At 35.5% G+C, this 17,976-nt stretch overlaps 1 protein-coding gene across 6 annotated transcripts in view; it reads left to right on the forward strand.

Moving 5' to 3' along the window:
* NEBL (nebulette) overlaps window positions 1-17,976 on the forward strand; it is a 328,916-nt gene that overhangs the window by 263,920 nt on the left and 47,020 nt on the right. The window contains exons 9-13 of one of the 6 annotated variants that reach the window (XM_012767344.3): window positions 551-655; window positions 4,677-4,781; window positions 6,897-7,004; window positions 12,561-12,671; window positions 16,475-16,585. The exons of the other annotated variants lie outside the window; for them this stretch is intronic. Coding sequence (XP_012622798.2) covers window positions 551-655; window positions 4,677-4,781; window positions 6,897-7,004; window positions 12,561-12,671; window positions 16,475-16,585 — 540 coding nt within the window. The remainder of the gene's footprint in view (window positions 1-550; window positions 656-4,676; window positions 4,782-6,896; window positions 7,005-12,560; window positions 12,672-16,474; window positions 16,586-17,976) is intronic. 6 annotated transcript variants of the gene reach the window in all.

Consider the following 17,976-nt stretch of genomic DNA (forward strand, 5'->3'; position numbering starts at 1 on the left):
CTGGCGTTTTTGCAGAGATTAAATACTTAATACATATAAAGGGGTTAGAAAAGTCTTTGGCACATAGTAAGTGCTCTATATGTTTGCTATTATTAATATTTTATTATTATTACTAGTGTTTTATTTCCAAAGCAGTTGGTTAAAAAATAAAAATGTCTATATGGTTATAGAATGAAAAACACCAAAAGCCTAAAATCACCACAAAGCATAATTGCAATACTGTAGTAATTTTTAAAGAATAAAGTTGCTATTCTCTTTATTTTTTGAAAGCAGAGTCTTAGTGAAAATTATGATTCTGTTAACATCACCCTTCCTGAATATGTAAACAATAAAAGGGATTATCAAAAGATTTTCCAGTGTATATAGTAATACAACTTTTTTTTAACTCATTCAGTAGTAAATCAGCACCATCTAGTGGCTACTTGTAAATTCATCTGTCAATTTACCACTAAATAGTACCACTTTATGATGTATTAAGATTAATACAATAATGCAAAAGCAAAATATTTCCTTCTCCTAGATGGTATTTTCTTCCATGTTATTTTTATAGGTGAAGTACAAGAAAGACATTCAAAATATGCACGATCCAGTTTCAGATCTCCCAAATTTGTTGTTTTTAGACCATGCTTTGAAAGCCAGCAAAATGCTCAGCGGAGTAAGTGCGTCATTTGACGGCAACTGTAGATGTCGTGTGGCCCCAAGAAGCCAGTGCACCTGCAGTGCTTGTGGGCTCACCTGCTGCCTTAGACATGCCTGTGCGTCACTCCTCCCTCAGTGACTAACTCGACAAAAAGTAGCGATCTGCTTGCATAAAGCCCACCAAAGCTGCCGCTTTACGAAGGGGGTTCTTGCTAGTTCTTTAGTGTCTCTTGAATACAACTACACTTCAAAGTGTTTGCGTGAGTGTCCCTTCTGTCTGTCTTCTTCTTCCCCTTTCTTCGTCTGTATTAGATTAAAACCACTTGAAATTCAGGCTCTCAAGTCAAGGACCTTTTATTTTATGCAAGCCAGACCAGAGTGTCTGATAGTTAGTAGCATAAAACAGTAGCATAAAACATTGTCTTAGTCTGAACTGTATTTTTTCTGAAAGTCAATGCTAAAGGTGGTTATATTACATTGACAATATGTTTTTAGTCTCATGATGGTTTCCTTGTTCTTAGTCAAGGCAACCGGAGGGGAGGGTGAAGTTCTTCTTTAAGTCTTGTTGGAAATATTTGTGTTCTTAGTGCATCTGGACCCTAACCGTACATCTCAGGATGTCCCAGGCTGATGACGAACTCTAATTTGACCTCAGATTATTTCCATACCTATTTTTATCTATCACCCACTCAAAAGTATCCTAATTTATTGAATATCTGCTTTGGCAAGGTCCAGATCAGATGGAGAAGCATATATTGGGCAAACCATGAAAAAAAGTAAAGATAATTGTCTTCAGTAGACATGCCCATGGTCACAGACCTAAAAATCTGTAGTCAAAACCTGGTTTCCAAACAGTTGAATAATGAGATACAGCTTCAAGTCAGTTTTAGAAATATCTATACTTGGCTTCAATATATTGAATCTTATATGCATGATTTTGCAAGCCTCCTTTCTCGAACATCAGCACCGCTGTCATCCTTCCTGAATCGTATTATGCATGTAAATAGTTTGTACTCGCAGAGATTTGTTTACTTACTTTTTTTCTTTAATCGCTGATCCTTGGATGAAAAGCAGAACATCATTCTTTCCAGGCTGTTGAGCAGGGAACGGAGGTTAGAGGAATAATTGACAGGCCCAGAATTAGCACTCGGTCCCAGGGCGCTGAAATCTGACTGTCTTGCCATTTCAGTGTTCATTCCTTTGTGCATATTCCTCTGTTCCTGGAGTGTCTCTGTCTCAGTGTCATGTTCTTCTCAAGAACTCATAGACAAGCTTCTAAAATTGATATATTTCCATTCTGTGAGCTCTCTGCTTTCTTATGCAGTCTTTGGAGTTTGGTTTTGATCATGGCAGTAGTAGCATTTGCCCTTGACTTTTCCCTGTCCATACTTAGGTTAAATTTCCTAGGGACATGAGGATTCATGTGTAGAGAAGCCAATAAAAATATCATAATGGCAATTTAAAAATTTGGTAGCTTCAGGAAGACATGCCACTCATAGGCAATATTTCTTTTCAGGAATGTTGAACTTTATTTGATAATGTGAAAAAAAATCACAGTTGAATATAAATTGTTTCTATCATCTCTTCAACAGAGAAAACCCAGCAAAGTCATTTGTTATATTTATTTTATATATAATTTATAATGTTTAAATTTTCATTCACGTGTTGCTTTTGCCTAGAGCACAGAATTTTTTCCCCCATAGAAAAATTATGACTGAATGATTACTTCATTGGAGAGAAGGCTTAAGACTTAAAAAATGCATGACTCTGAAGTATCTATTTATTACAGTTATACAATAATACATTGACTCAACTGTATTATACATTAGAATAGCCTACCTTTAAATTTTGATGTAAAGAGAATTGGAAGTTTGTTGATTTATAAAGGCAGTTTAATTATATTAAAAGATTGAATAAAAGATTACTCAATAAACAGACATTCTGCTGAAATTAATTATCAGTTTGTTATAAGTGGCTGTTTTTTTAAAGACCTCTAGATGTCTTTGGCACATATCAGAATTATTTTTGTTTTAAAAAGTAGTGAATAGAATAATACGAGTGCCTCATGAGTTTGTACAACCATACTAATTAAATTCCTGAGGAAACATTTTCCCCTTGAAAAACGGACCTCTTCAGTTCAGCTTCTTTTATAACTTTCCGTAAATTAAAAATATACATATTGTGTTATTCTGCTTAACTCCCACTAGGAGGCAACAGAGACTATTAGATGGAGGAAAACAAGCATTAGAAATTTCATTTGTAGGTTTTAGTTCAAATAAGTTTTCATTATTATTATTTAAAATAGGAGTTTCTGAGATTCTTTGTAATTAAAATAAATAATTGTCTTGAATAATATTTTTTGACCTTTTCTCAATATATATAGGATAGGCTTTATTCTGGCATTTGAACTCAGTGATGGAATATATTTTAGCTTATTACATTCAAGTCATGAATCTTATAAATATGTTATAAAATAACTTCTGATCAAATTATAAGGTCTCTAAGTATATTATTTTTATTTTACCCTTTCTGTTTTGTTTTTTAGAGACAGGGTCTTGTTCTGTCACTCAGGAGTATAGTGGCATGGTTATAGCTCACTGTAACTTCAAACTCCTGAGTTCAAGTGATCCTCCTGCCTTGGCCTCCCAAAGCACTAGGATTACAGGGGTGCCCATCATGCCTGGCCTTCTAAGCATATTATTATTTTTTGAGATTATCTTTCTTTATTTTCAGTAGAGGAGCCAAAATTTAGAACTTGTTCTCTTTAGTCAAGATATGCTATGTGAATATTTTAATGACCTTTTTGGGGTGCTCTTCTCCTCATTTTATTCTGGTTAGGGTTTTGAGGGGACACATATCTCAGCCCTCTGATTGAGTGGAAGCACATGAGGCCAAGCTCCCTCTGTTGGACCAACGTTGTGTTCTACGTGGAACCGCAGCTCCTCTGTGGCAGGTCACCTGGACTTTCTGTTTCTCCTGGTGCTGAGCTTTCCTCCCCGTTCACTCTCAAATCCCTGGAGCATCTCCTAAGAACCAGATGTGAATTCCTCTGTGGTTGGCTCTTTCCTGCTCCATTCAAATGCTGCTTGGCTATCCCTCCACTCTAAACAAAATTGCCATTTTTTTCTGAAACCCTCATTGCCCAAAGAGAAACTAACTTAAGCTTCTTAAGTCTCCGGAGTACTGATTCTTTGAGAACTATCATTTACCTTCCAAAAGTCTTTTCCATATAGGGCAAAATAACTTGATATCCAGTCTCCAATGGTAGAAATCATGAAGCAGTTTTTGTCTTATTGCTGTCTGGTACCTTTTGAGTCCTCCTGTGACCAAAGTTGTCATCTTCATCCAATCTGGTCTCTTCCAAATTCACCTTTGGCCTATATGTCTAAATAGTAGCCTTAATCCAATTTCTTCACCTTGAAAAATGTAACTGACTACCCCCAGATTTGTCAATTTCTCTTCCAGGTACCTCTTAGCCTTTCCTTTAGGAAAATTAATTGAATTATTAAATATTTCTCATCCTCTCATGTTCCATTGTGACCATCAGTCTTCTTCACAGTTGAACCTTTGTATACAACTTTTCTCTTTCTTGTTTCTAATTTTCCTTCCCTCTGTTCTTTCTTCTTTTCTTTCCTTCTCTTCCTTTGGGTACGGTTACATACAGTCATTCCTGTTCTATGATAGGGGCAAGGCAAATTGCGTTTATTTCGCCCTATCTTGCTTATGACATGAGTGCCTTGACTAGCTTTTCCGCTGCCACTCTTTGGCGTTGGGAATGTCCTTTACAGCTAGTTGTCCTCTGCCTCTCCCGTGTATTCCATATGCTGTTCACACTGACCACCTAGAGCTGGTCCCTTTTGCGGCACCTGTTTATCTCGGTGTTGGAAATCTCCTACGTGCCAGCTGACTGCGGATGGGGACTTGATAATAGCTTTGCAGCTCTAGGTGGCTTTATTTCTCAGTTTGCATTCCTAAGCATGAATTGCTTTAATCAGTCTCTTTGATTCTTAAACTTATTTTCATGTTCTCTATTTTAGCGAGAATATAAAAAGCTTTTTGAGGAAAACAAAGGAATGTATCATTTTGATGCAGATGCTGCGGAACACCTGCACCATAAAGGCAACGCCACCCTCCAGAGTCAGGTAAGGGCTCCTTGGGGTCATATCCTCCCTGCCAGGACGCTGTGAGCATCCTGACACCTGCCACTCACGGCCATGTACCTTGACTGAGAAGGTACAGTTGCTGGAAAGAATAGATACCAAGAAGGTTAACATTGCTTCAGAAAACCGCAAACACTATTTTCTACATATTTATTGGGTCAGGAGAGCTTGAACCACATTTCAATATAGAGGCATTTTATAAAATAACCATTACTTCACATAATTAAAAACTTACATGAAATAATTAAACTGTGGTCAAATCTCATGATAATTTAAATTTTTATAGTGTACTGATTTGTCATTTTGAGCTGCAACATTAATTTTCCAGGTGCAAGGTTTGTTTTAATTTCTTAGTTCAATTTATAGTGTTCTAAAAAAGAGAAAACAATCTTATCAGTATATTCTAGATTCATGTTTCTTCCAACTAAGAACTTCTGTGTATCCCTGAGAAAACTTAAAAGAAAATCTTCCTCATACACTTGAAAGTCTATATCTATTTTTTAAATTCTGAGTTTAAGTAGTTGTAAAAGATGTCATTTCCAGCATTTGTTAAGATAAAATTTTACATCCCTCTTTTAAATGTATTCTGTGAAACATAAATTCCATAATGATTTCATAGTCACCTGCACTTATTTAAAAAATTTATAAACCAGCAATTTTACAAATTTACAAATGGAAAGTACATCATTTTTTCTCTTTAAATTCTTAATTTCATTTCATTTTTTTCATAAACTTTTATCCTAAAGGCATATGATATTAATATTATACTTCCCACACTTTTATTGGCCACTTCATCATACTTCTCTGCAATAAAAATATATCTACAAATAGGTGTTTTGAAATTTGTCATGGTTCCTGTCACCATAATGTTCTAAATATTGAAAAATTTCTTTTGGGTTGAATTACCATTAGTGTCATTATTATTGTATAATTTAAATAATTCTTTAAATAATTATTAAAGATAAGAATTTTAATGAAAATGCATTTCTGAAGGAAGCGAATTGTGGTCAAAACTTTTCTAGGAATATAAAAAGGTATTTTGCTTAAAAAGCCAACCACTCTGATGGTTTACATATAATTTTCATTTTTGTCATTAGGAAATAGAAAATATTACTCATTTATAAACTGAAATAATATGAGGATTGACTATAATTGAAATAAATAATTTATATTGTGATATTATTAAGTGATACATAGTAAAACTGAAAGAAATTACATAAAAAATCTCTGTATATTATTTACTCAGTGTCTATGAAAAAAATTCAGCAATCCCAAAAGACATTGTCCTATGCTTGCCAAAAAATGAAGAATCACACTTATGTTTTCTTTCTTTTTCTTTTTTTTTTTTTCTTTGAGACAGAGTCTCACTCTGTCGCCCAGGCTAGAGTGCTGTGGCGTCAGCCTAGCTCACAGCAACCTCTAACTCCTGGGCTCAAGCGATCCTTCTGCCTCAGCCTCCGGAGTAGTTGGGACTACAGGCATGCACCACCATGCCTGGCTAATTTTTTCTATATATCTTTTAGTTGGCCAATTAATTTCTTTCTATTTTTAGTAGAGATGGGGTCTCACTCTTGCTCAGGCTGGTTTTGAACTCCTGACCTTGAGTGATCCTCCCGCCTTGGCCTCTCAGAGAGCTAGGATTACAGGTGTGAGCCACTGCATCCAGCCCAATGTTTTTTTTCTTGTTCATGGTTTACTAATAGACATAAAAGCTATCACAGGGACCTGTGTCTCTGTCTCTCTCTTTCTCTTTCTTTCTCTGTCTCTCTGACCTACCAGCATATGTATACCATGTGCATATATACAAACCCATGTATATGATATGTACCTGTATGTCCCAGACATTTGATGAAATTTACAAGTCCTAGAACTACATTATTTAGTTGTCCTAAATTATTTTTATCACTTAAAACCTTTTACATATTACCTGTTTACTTTCTTTGCATGTCATTAATCAGAGGGTACCAAGTGGTCAACCTAAATGGCCAGAATAATTTGATTTTTAGAAAATAAGATGACTGATTTCAGACATATATTTGCTCTGTGTATATAACAGCTTTTGATTTTTATATACTGTCATACTTTTTTTCAATGAAGGTAAAATACAAAGAGGAATATGAAAAGAATAAGGGAAAGTCAATGCTTGAATTTGTTGAGACACCATCCTACCAAGCTTCAAAGGAGGCTCAAAAGATGCAGAGTGAGGTGGGTCACTTGGTTTGTTACTAATTAAATACAGAAACCAAATAATTTGTTTAATGTATATTTGATGCTTGATCATTTGAAAGGAACTAGTAGAGTATAGGCCACTGCTCTGGGCAGATTCAGGGACCTGTCTTCAAGACCTAGCCACCCATGGGTAAGATTTTGTCCACGTCTTTGGGTTTGTCTGGTCCTTTGTTGTTGAGTTTTTCTCATTCAGTGAATGTGGATCTCAAGCCACATGAGCTCTTTGTTTTTCAGTTATTTGCTTTTTTAATTTCAGAATATTACGGGGGTACAAACATTTTGGTTACATAAATTGCTTTTGTTGTACCATTTGAATCAAAGTTGTAAGGGTGCCCATGCCCCAGATGGTGTGCACTGTCCCCATTGGGGGTAAATTTACCCATCCCTTCCTCCCCCTTCCACCGGCTTGATTTCTGATGAATGTTATTTCCATATGTGCACGTAAGTGTTGATCCATTAGTTACAATTTAATGGTGACTATGTGTGGTGTTTATTTTTCCATTCTTATGGCACTTCGCTTAGAAGAATGGTCTCCAGTTCCATCCAGGTTAATACAAGAGGTATTAGTTCACCATTTTTTTTATGGTACCACATTTTATTAATCCACTCATGTATCGATTGGCACTTGAGTTGTTTCCACATCTTTGCATTTGTGAATTGTGCTGCCACAAACATTCAAGTGCAGGAGATGAGCTCTTAAAGTCCCTGTTAGCTCTAATGTTCCATAATTATATAATCAATGCTTTCAGATTGTCTCAGTGTAAAACTATGATGAGTACATAAAAACTAAAAAGAAAATGAAGAACTGGTTGCTTTACATGCCTGTTTTTTTTGTTTTGTTTTATTTTGCAAAGACAATAGAACTACCATTAATTAAATACTCTGTGGTAAGTGATATGCTAAGAGCCTCATTTATGTCAGTGCCTTCAATCCCCCAAGTAATGATGGTAGGAAGGTATTCTCCATAGATTTATAATGTATCTACTGAAATTATCTTAAATAAAATTATATCTATCTAGTAAATGTCAATGTTTTAGGACCTGGTCAAAATCATGAAAGATTCCCTTTTCTTGGTTAGTTTATATCTTGGTGTGTTTTGTGCTTTTGTAACAGGATAGTGCAGACTGGGTAATTTATAAGGAATAGAGACTTATTTCTTAATAGTTCTGGAGGCTGGGAAGTTCAAGATCCAGGAGCCCACACCTGGTGAGGGTCTTCTTGCTGTCTCATCCCGTGGTGGAAGGTAGAAGAGCAAGAGAGCATGTGTATGCACCTGAGAGAGAGAGAGAGAGAGACAGACAGACAGACAGACAGATAGACAGATATAACCGAATTCAAACTCATCCTTTTATCAGGAATCCACTCCCATGATAACAAAGCCACTCCCATGATAATGGCATCAGTCCATTCATGAGTATAGAGCCCTCATAACCCAATAACCTCTTAAAGGCTCCCCCCTCTCAACTGTTGCATTGGGAATTAAATTTCCAACACATGAACTTTGGGGGTCACATTCAAACCATAGCAACTTATTTAATTGATTTCGTTTTTCCTCCAATAAATAGTTAAGAGTTTTTCCTACTTAGCTACTGTATTCCTAAACACGATAATGCTGTGTCACATTAAGATATTCCCTACCTGTTTTTTCTCTTTTCCAGTGAGATTTCTTTTTTTTTGGTCTGTGATTTTTTTTAAATTTCAGGATATTATGGGGGTACAAACATTTTTGTTCCATGTTATGACTTTGCCTAACCCAAGCCAGGATTGGAGGTGTACCTTTCCCTCATATAATACTCACCACGTCCATTAATTGTGAGTTTACCCAACCCCCAATGAATATTATTACTGTGTGAGCACCTTAGCGTTGATCAGTTAGTGCCAATTTGATGATGAGTACAAAGCGGTGCTTATTCTTCCATTCTTGTGATACCTCACTTCAGAGGATGGGCTCAAGCTCTATCCAGGAAAATATAAGAGGTGCTAGATCACCATCGTTTTTTGTAATTGAGTAGTATTCCATTGTATACATATACTGTATTTTATTAAACCACTAATGGATTGACGGCCACTTAGGTTGTTTTTTTCCCTACTTTTTCAGGAACCAGACACACAAGGTTTTGTCTGCAGCTGACATCCAAATTTTATGGGTGCAGCTGGTTCTTCAAAAGGGCAGCAGTAGTTGACAGTAATATCAGCCGGTTACAACCTCAGTGCTTCGTGCGAGGCAGCCCCAGTGGGCAGGATCTTTTCTTTGGTCCAATAACAACTTCCAAATAGGGGAAAATGATGACTTATGTACAAAAGAGTCTTATAGGTATTTTGTAAGCATTATATGTGCTGTTTGTTGAAATGCTAGAATTCATCTTCTTAGGAAAAGGACACTCAGATATTACTGTGGGTTATTGAATAGTCAAAGTTGCTTAATTTCTTTTTTAAGCAAAAGAGGAGAAAAGAATTGTATTTTTTATGTTTTTTATTTTCTTAAGCCAACAAGGAGGAATCTAATAAAGAAATGTCAGGTAACTTTTTGACTAAATTAGCTGTTGACAGAAGTAGTACATTTGGTCAAAGTTCAGAAGCCCTACAAAAACTTACATTTAATGGAATACATTTTACTGGATTAACTTTTCTGCCTTTAGGTAACAGTATGTAATTTACATATCCTTTTACGTAGCTTTATTTGTCTTCCATTGTGGTGGTACTTTTTGGGTAGGCGAGAGCTGCCAAGTGAATTTCTCTGTTTTATAGGAATCATGTGGCCATTGTCACTGACCCATAGCTCAGAGAAAGGTTTCCACTTTGGGGAGCTGTCATGGTGCTTTCATTTAGTGAGTTCTCTGGAAGTTTAAGTCTCAGACTATATGAAGTTGTAAAATAAATTTTCACTAAAAGATGCAGGGATCAAACATCTACTTTTCTGCAAATAGCCTCAGGAGGGAGGGTGGCATCAACAGTTCAGGCTCCTTCCTCCCCTGCCCCCTCTCTCCCTTTACCTCCTCTCTCTCCTCTTTGATCTTCATCCATAGAAACCTTCACACTGAGGACTCTTTCTTCATTCTGGTCCCATGGTTCCTTAATTATTTTTTCCTACTCTGACTAGTTAACTCTATTCTCACAAACCAATAAATCCTAGAACTTATAATTCATGGTTAGTATATTCTAATACCATGTTTCTGTATTAGAAATGATGGTCATTTATGATTTGCGATTTTAGCTTCTCGTCTTTCATTGTAAGTCTCTCCATTCTTCACCAGACTTATTCTCTCACTCCTGCCAAATGAGAGATGTTTTCCCTTTAATTATAGTCATTGACTATTAGATTTTTTAGGCTCAACAACTATGTTTTGAGGAGAGTGAAATCTTCCCAATAGAAAATATCTTTAGACGCAATTTATACCCTAAAGGCTAGAAAAATGAAGTAGCTAAAAATCTTAGAGAAGTTCAATGTGAAAAATGTCTTTAAATATAGGGCTAATGAAGTAGCTACGAAGAGAATGAACCATCGGTGCTAGAGATGGTTTTTATTCCTTCTAGAGGTAGGCTTGCCTATGAAGTTTCTTGGGGAGCCTCCTATGGGTAAAGCTAAGTATATGATCTCAGGAAAAGCCACTGATATCTTTGCGATGGCCTGTAATTAAGTTTATCTCACTTTCTTCTAATGCCAGATGTAGGTCTAATCTGTGTGTTTTCTAGAAGAAATCTCCAAACCTGACTTTGAAATGTTGTTATCTTCTTTCTCAAATATAGCTTTCCTAACAAAAAGCATAGCAAAGGTGTTTTGAGTTTTTTTTTCCTAGCTATATATTTTGGCCAATGCTAGTCATAATCAACCTCCCTTCATGACTGACTTTAGTAAAATAGTTTTTTTTTTTTTTCCCAGAGAAGGGCTTTTTGAAGTGAAATAGCTAACAGAAATACATAAATAAATAAATGTGCATGTATTTATATTCCACCATTTAAAGAGTCCTTTTTGGCCTAGAAATGCCCTTCTAACCATATTATATCCACTGTTTCCATGTAGGAAAGAAGACAGTTTCTCATCATTGTTCTTGGTACACCCATAGTTCTTTTGTTCAGAATGTTCTCAATACAACTTCTTAATTAGCTGTCAGGTTAGCAGAACATCCTTTGTGCCCTTCCTTGTGGCTGTACACACGTTGTTAAATAGCTGTATGTACTTAACACAAATGCTAAGTGAGGAGACAACAAGCTTCTGTTTTCCCTCAGGATTTGGAGAAATTATTTATCCAATTACCTATCTCTGTAAAAAATGCATAATGAACCTGGAAATAGCTATGCATTTTGCATGAGTGATAAGCTCATGCAGAACTTACTTATTTATATCATCTTTGTGATGCAATTTTAAATGAAACATTTGGTTGGTGAAATCTGGGCCCTTGTTTAGTAAATCCTTCACATGGATAGATATTTTTGTGATTTAACAAAATGACAAAAATTTAACCGTTACACTAGAAAAAAAGTTTTTCCTGGGGCCACAGTGTTTTATTACGAAAATAGAATAAAAACTTCAAAAATTAAATGATCCTTTCCAATTTAGTGAAAAATTTGTTATTTTTTATTGTTTTCTGTGCATGAGTCATGTGCAACTTACACGGCACTAGAATCAATTTTTACACTGCATACCAACTGAGTTGTTTGTGACTCATGACATACTTACTGAATTTGTTTCAGAGAATTGACTCTTCATTTGATTCACAAGGCCGTGGGCTCAAAACTGGCATGTGTTAAATACAACTCACATGGCAGTTAATGTGTTAAAGAAGACTGGCTTATAGTCATAAAGCATATGTTACCGCTGATTTTCAAGTGCGTAGAAATCAGAGAAGCATAGCCAAAGAGTGGCGGAGTATGCCAAAGGGGCGTCCGTTGGTATGAATCTTGGCCTTCTGCAATCGCCATCTATAATCCCCTTTCATGTCTTGTGAAATCTCACCTATACAAGGATTTTTCAGGTTTCCAGTAAGATTTTTCTCACAATGTAACTTGATTCATATCAAACTCCTTAAGAGGGTAGAGGAATATTCTCAATGCCAAATTCATTAAAGGAAAATTTCTCCTTCCACCAACCCAGCCTCCGTTACACTTTAGAAGTGGTATTTCCTGAGTTCCCAAAAGACTGACAGTGAGAAAAGGATGATGGATACATTGGTTTGAATGGGTCCAGGCTACCAGATTGTCTTCCAGTGACGAACCCACTCACTTTTGAGTAAACGAATTAGGTGATCCAGTCAAATAACCAATCTTACTGGTTCCCCTCCTAAAATGAGCTGTTAATCATAGATTACTGGTAAGTTGTTAACCAACCTTGCTAGAATGAATTACCAGAGGAAGGCTATAATAATTTTGCTTTTGTTTGGTAGAATTCCAAAATTTATAATGAAGTTGAATTTTTTTTTCCCCCTGTTGGTAAGATGACCCTCAGGTGATAGAATTAAATAAGAAAACATCAATTTTGTTCCGGGGACTCACTACTATTTCCTAAATGTAAAATTATGTTGTCTTATTTAACAGAAAAGTTACAGAGAGGATTTTGAGAAAGAGATTAAAGGAAGGCCATCGCTGGATTTAGACAAGACTCCAGAATTTCTGCACATGAAGTACATCACAGGCCTTCTGAGGGAGGTATGAGCCTGCTGTTGACTGTTGAATAATCATAAAAGAAATAACTCAGATGTTTACTTGGTTCTCTACTAATGCAGTGTTTGAGGTATAAATTACCTAGTGTTCTTTTTCACACTTTGACCTTTACTAATAAAGTTTTGCATTTTCATTAAAAACAGAAAAGTGTGTGTTAACATTCTTGTTTGAAGTTGAGGGAAGATATTACTCATATTTCCTGGGAAAACATGAAGAATGATCAGGTTTTGTGTTTTATTGTTGCTTAGAGGCTCTCTGTGTAGTTTTCTAGCTTTATGGCTGTGGGTTTTAAAAAATACTTTGAATACGGGTGGGACAAGCTTGATTCTTTCAAATTTAGTTATGATAAAAACATACTTCGGAATTAACTTTTTCTGTATCTTCCCTGCTGCAACCCCATGACATTTGGTGTCAGAAATGCAGTGCTTGCTTACCTGTGAAGGTCTGGAGAAAGGGGAAGTTATTTATAAGTAGTTTGAGTTCTAAGCAGGGAAAAAATAATATATTTAGCATAGAGAATAGAGAAACTCATGTCCATTTTTCATTTTTTTCTCTATGGGATTCCCTCCCCTAAACTGAATGGTGCATTTGGCTCATAAGTAATATTTTAAATTTGTTAAACATTAAAGTCCTTGAATCTAACAATTAAGAATATCATGCTCACAGTCCATCTTTTTAAAAGCTTGTCTTTTTTTTTTTTAAATGGCTGAAAAATAACTTAGAGCTCTTCCAAATCTGCTTAAAGGCTCTCTTTATATTAAGGGGAAAGTGTTCCCTTAATATAAATGAGATATATACTCATGGAATATATATATATATATATATATATATATATATATATATATAATACATGTTATATTTTATAAGTTATATATTTTATATATATAAAAGTATAATTCCATTTCACCTTGAATTTTTGAACTGAAGAAACTATGCCTAAAAGAAATGTCTTAAATCAGTGAAATAAATGATTATAATTACCTATATAGAAGCGCATCACCATGAACTTTTTTACTAAGCAAATTCCAACTGACCATGTCATTTAAATGGTTTTAGAAGTTTAATGTGATTCACTGTCATAATATATGTTGTGTTGAAATAGACATATAATTTCTGTAGGAGTTCTCTTGCTACATTCTCTTTTCATTTCTAGTTACTACAAAAATTTTTGAAGTTGAAGGCTAATCAAATGGCAGCGTCCTACTATTAATGTCTTCCATTTAAAAAAATGCACATTTATATGAATTTTTTTTTTTTTTTTTTTTTTTTTTTTTTTTTTTTTGAGACAGAGTCTTGCTTTCTTGCCTAGGCTAGAGTGAGTGCCGTGGCGTCAGCCTAGCTCACAGCAACCTCAATCTCCTGGGCTCAAGCAATCCTACTGCCTCAGCCTCCCGTGTTGCTGGGACTACAGGCACGAGCCACCATGCCCGGCTAATTTCATATATATATATTAGTTGGCCAATTAATTTCTTTCTATTTTTATAGTAGAGACGGGGTCTCGCTCAGGCTAGTTTTGAACTCCTGACCTTGAGCAATCCGCCCGCCTCGGCCTCCCAGAGTGCTAGGATTACAAGCGTGAGCCACCGCGCCCGGCCTTATATGAATTTTTAAGGGATAATATTTTCATCATTTACACACAGATGACAATGTGAGATCTATTTTGAGATCTATAAATGACTTTAATACATGCCATGCCTTTTTATTTTATTCTTCTTTTTGAGTGAGTTTTATTTTATACTTATTGATTCAGAATGTCTATGTCAGAGTAGGAAAAGGCCCAGAAGACTATTGTATTGGTCTGCTCCAGGCTGTTATAACAAAATACCACAGACTGAATGGCTTAAACAATAGATATTTCTCCAAGTTCTGGAGACTGTGAAATCCACGATGAAGGTGCCTGCAAATTTGATTCCTGATGAGGGCTCTCTTCCTGGTTTGCAGACGGATACCCTCTTGGCTGTGTCCTCACAGAGGTGGGGGGGGGGTGGTGCCGAGAGCAAGAACTCTGGTCTCTAGTTCCCTCTTCCTATAAAGACGTTAATCCCTTTATGGGTGTCCTACCCTCACAACCTCATCTAAACCTAATTACCTCCTAATGGCCCTGCCTTCAAATACCATCACAGTGGGCATTAGGGTTTCAACATGTGAATTTTGGGGGATGTATACAATTAGTCCATAATGACTATGATGCTCAGTCAAATAACCTAGCACAGAAAAACAAATGCCACATGTTCTCACTTCTATATGGAATCTAAAACAATTGGGCTCATAGAGAGTAGTGGTGGTTATGGAGGCTGGGGTTTGAGGTTGGTTAAAGGGTGTAAAACCTCAGTTATACAGGAGGAATAAGGGTTTTTATTGATATCTATTGTATAGTGTGGTGAATATAGTTAATAATAGTGTATTGTATGTTTCAAAAGTACTAAGAAAGTAAATTTCAGATGTTCTTATCACAAAAGGTGATAAGTATTTGAGGTGATGGATATGATAATTAGATTGATTTAATTATCTGATCTTGTATTCATAAATTATGAAATTGCTTCCCACCCCATAAAGATTGTCAATTTCCAATGAAAAAATTTAAAACTTTTAAAAAAGATTAACTTAAAAAAAGTAATAGAGATACCTAGTTGAAAAAAGGACCTTTGGTGACTTGATGGAATTGTCACTTTCTAAGGGTGAACATTTAGCTTCAAATGGACTTTGCAATTTTTACTTTATGGTTTTTACATTTACATCACTGTTTAGAGTGTTCAGAGTATCATTTTATACTTCATTTCCTTTGATTTCCCCCATTGCCCTTTGACATTGGTTGAACAAGTGTTCTTATTTTCATTTTGCCAGAGTGGAAATCAAGGCTGAGTTACTTAAAAGTTCTCCTCAAGGTCACACAACCAAAAAATGGAAAAGCTCTTTTTCTTGGGTCATTTGACTCAGAGATCATTCCAAAATTATAAGCAGGCCATGCCAATGTCCAGTAAGCTATTAGTTGAGCAGAGGACAGGGTAATCTAATTATACTGGACTAAGGGAAAATAACATGAAATGAACCCTAGAATTAACTGGAACCTGATTTTTTAACATTAAAGGAAGTTTCGTCTTTCTTCTGACAAGTTAGTGATAAATACAACCTAGTTGAATGGGAATAGGATATTTATTGTTTTCATAATGTAATTAAATAAGAAAAAAAGCAATTCATTAGCAGAGAAAAATTATATATAAGTACTCACAGAAGACATTTGAAGTCATTTAAAATGTGATATTAAGACAGATGAAATTCAAACTATGTATTATAAATATGTAGGAAATTATTTGGTTCTACAAACCTTTAAATAAAATGGGAACTTTGGTTTTTAACTTTGGCTACATCAATGCTTTTGATTTTGTAGTTTTTCATTCTTTTTCAACTATGTCCCTTTTTGATAATTCATGTTTTCTAGACAAATTTCAAAAATACTTCAAATAATTAATAAGAAGCATGCATTCTTGACATCTGCCTTACCATTTAATGGGAAGATCTCTTTTTAAAAATGTGGGGTTTTATAGTACCAAAAGATACTGAGAGAAAGTATGAAAGGGAGAAGACTGTGAACATTGGAAGCCACTCTAACTTGACGAGGAGAAAATGAAGTGTCTGTAGGAAGTACCCATGAACAAACACTCAGCAGTCTGATTCATTCCACCCTTGTAATTTTTTTCTTTTCTGTGATCTCTAGAAAACATGTGAAATAGTATACTGATTAAAGTGATTCCTGGTGAGTTGTGAACTATAATATTCTTGTCTTACAGAAAGAATATAAAAAAGATTTGGAAAATGAGATAAAAGGGAAAGGAATGGAACTTAATTCAGAAGTTCTTGATATTCAAAGAGCAAAGCGAGCATCTGAAATGGCTAGTGAGGTGAGTATATTTATTTAACAACTTAGAATGTGTACGTTTTTAGCTGACTTCCTTATCGGTGAATCTTTCTCTCAGAGTCTCTATATCCCACAACATTTATGTGTAGATGATTGTAAGCAGCTATATATCCTAGTAGGCTTTTTCCAGATAATGAATTTTTTTAAAAAATTGATGTTCACCATCTCCTTCCTAACTGATGTGAGAAAAATGGCCATTTTCCCATTTGGAGAAAATCTATATAATAAACCAAAATAGTTTTATGAGATTTAACTCCATCTTTTAAGCAAGTAAAAGGCAGAAGATTGGGAAAGTGTGGTATTATGGTCTATCAGTAATTGCAGTCGGAAAGTTCACATGCTCTCCTGCTCGTAGCCCAACTGATGGTCCCATTCCTCATGAGCCTGCTGAGTGAGCCTGGTTAAATACCTTTGTCACATGAAAGTGGCTACTGATCACTTTATAAGAAGGGATAAAATGTCTCTCAGTACTTTCAGTCCTTTAATACTTGTATTATGTCACTAGTTTGGGATCACATAATGACACTATGTTTTGAGGAGAATCTAGCTGAATTTAGCAGTGAAAAAACCTTAAAGCCTTGTCCCCATATTTTCATAAAACATTGTGATAATGATGATGATAACCCTATTAGTCAGGTTGCAAATGATAGAAGCCCAACTCAAACTGGGTTAAGCAACAAAGGGGATGCTTCAGCTCATGGAATAGAAAAGTCCAAAGATGGAATTGTAATACTATCAGGTTGGAATTCAAATGATGCCTCTCTTCCTTCATCTCTCGATTCTGTTGTTTTCTTTATTGGCTTCATTCTTGGTAAAGCTGTCTCCAAGTAATGACCCTTCTTAGTAACAAGAGAGCTCATATCTATGGTCAGTAATCCCAGTAGGAAGTGAATATGTATGTGTGTGTGTGTATGTGTATATATATATATATTAATTCTAATTAAAGTCCAAGGACTGAATCTCCTTGAATCAACCTCTAGATCCTGTGCTCACTCACACCTGATGCGGTCATTATATCTGGGGTCGGGGGAGTGCAACGTGCTCATTGGCCTCTCATGGTCACCTATTTGTTTAAGTACTTTAATGGCATCTTAAGTAAAACATTCTACATTCTTACTTTTTTTTTTTAAATTCATCTTAATATTGGCTATCTTCAAGTTATTTCAATAAATTCAAGGAAACATTTTAAAAGCATTTTAGTAGCATTAAAAATATATGTGGGGAGTAGGAAGGTGATGGAAATAAACACCCCACCCCCCAAGTGTATGGATTGAAAAGGGTTAGAGGTCATTCCCCAGAAGAAAGCTGTGAGATCGTTGCCAGAGGAGGAATGGAGCCTGGTCAGGCACAAACAACAGATGTCCACAGTGAGGT

The sequence above is a fragment of the Microcebus murinus genome, chromosome 25, assembly GCF_040939455.1.
Source record: "Microcebus murinus isolate Inina chromosome 25, M.murinus_Inina_mat1.0, whole genome shotgun sequence".
In the NCBI taxonomy this organism is placed as follows: domain Eukaryota; kingdom Metazoa; phylum Chordata; class Mammalia; order Primates; family Cheirogaleidae; genus Microcebus; species Microcebus murinus.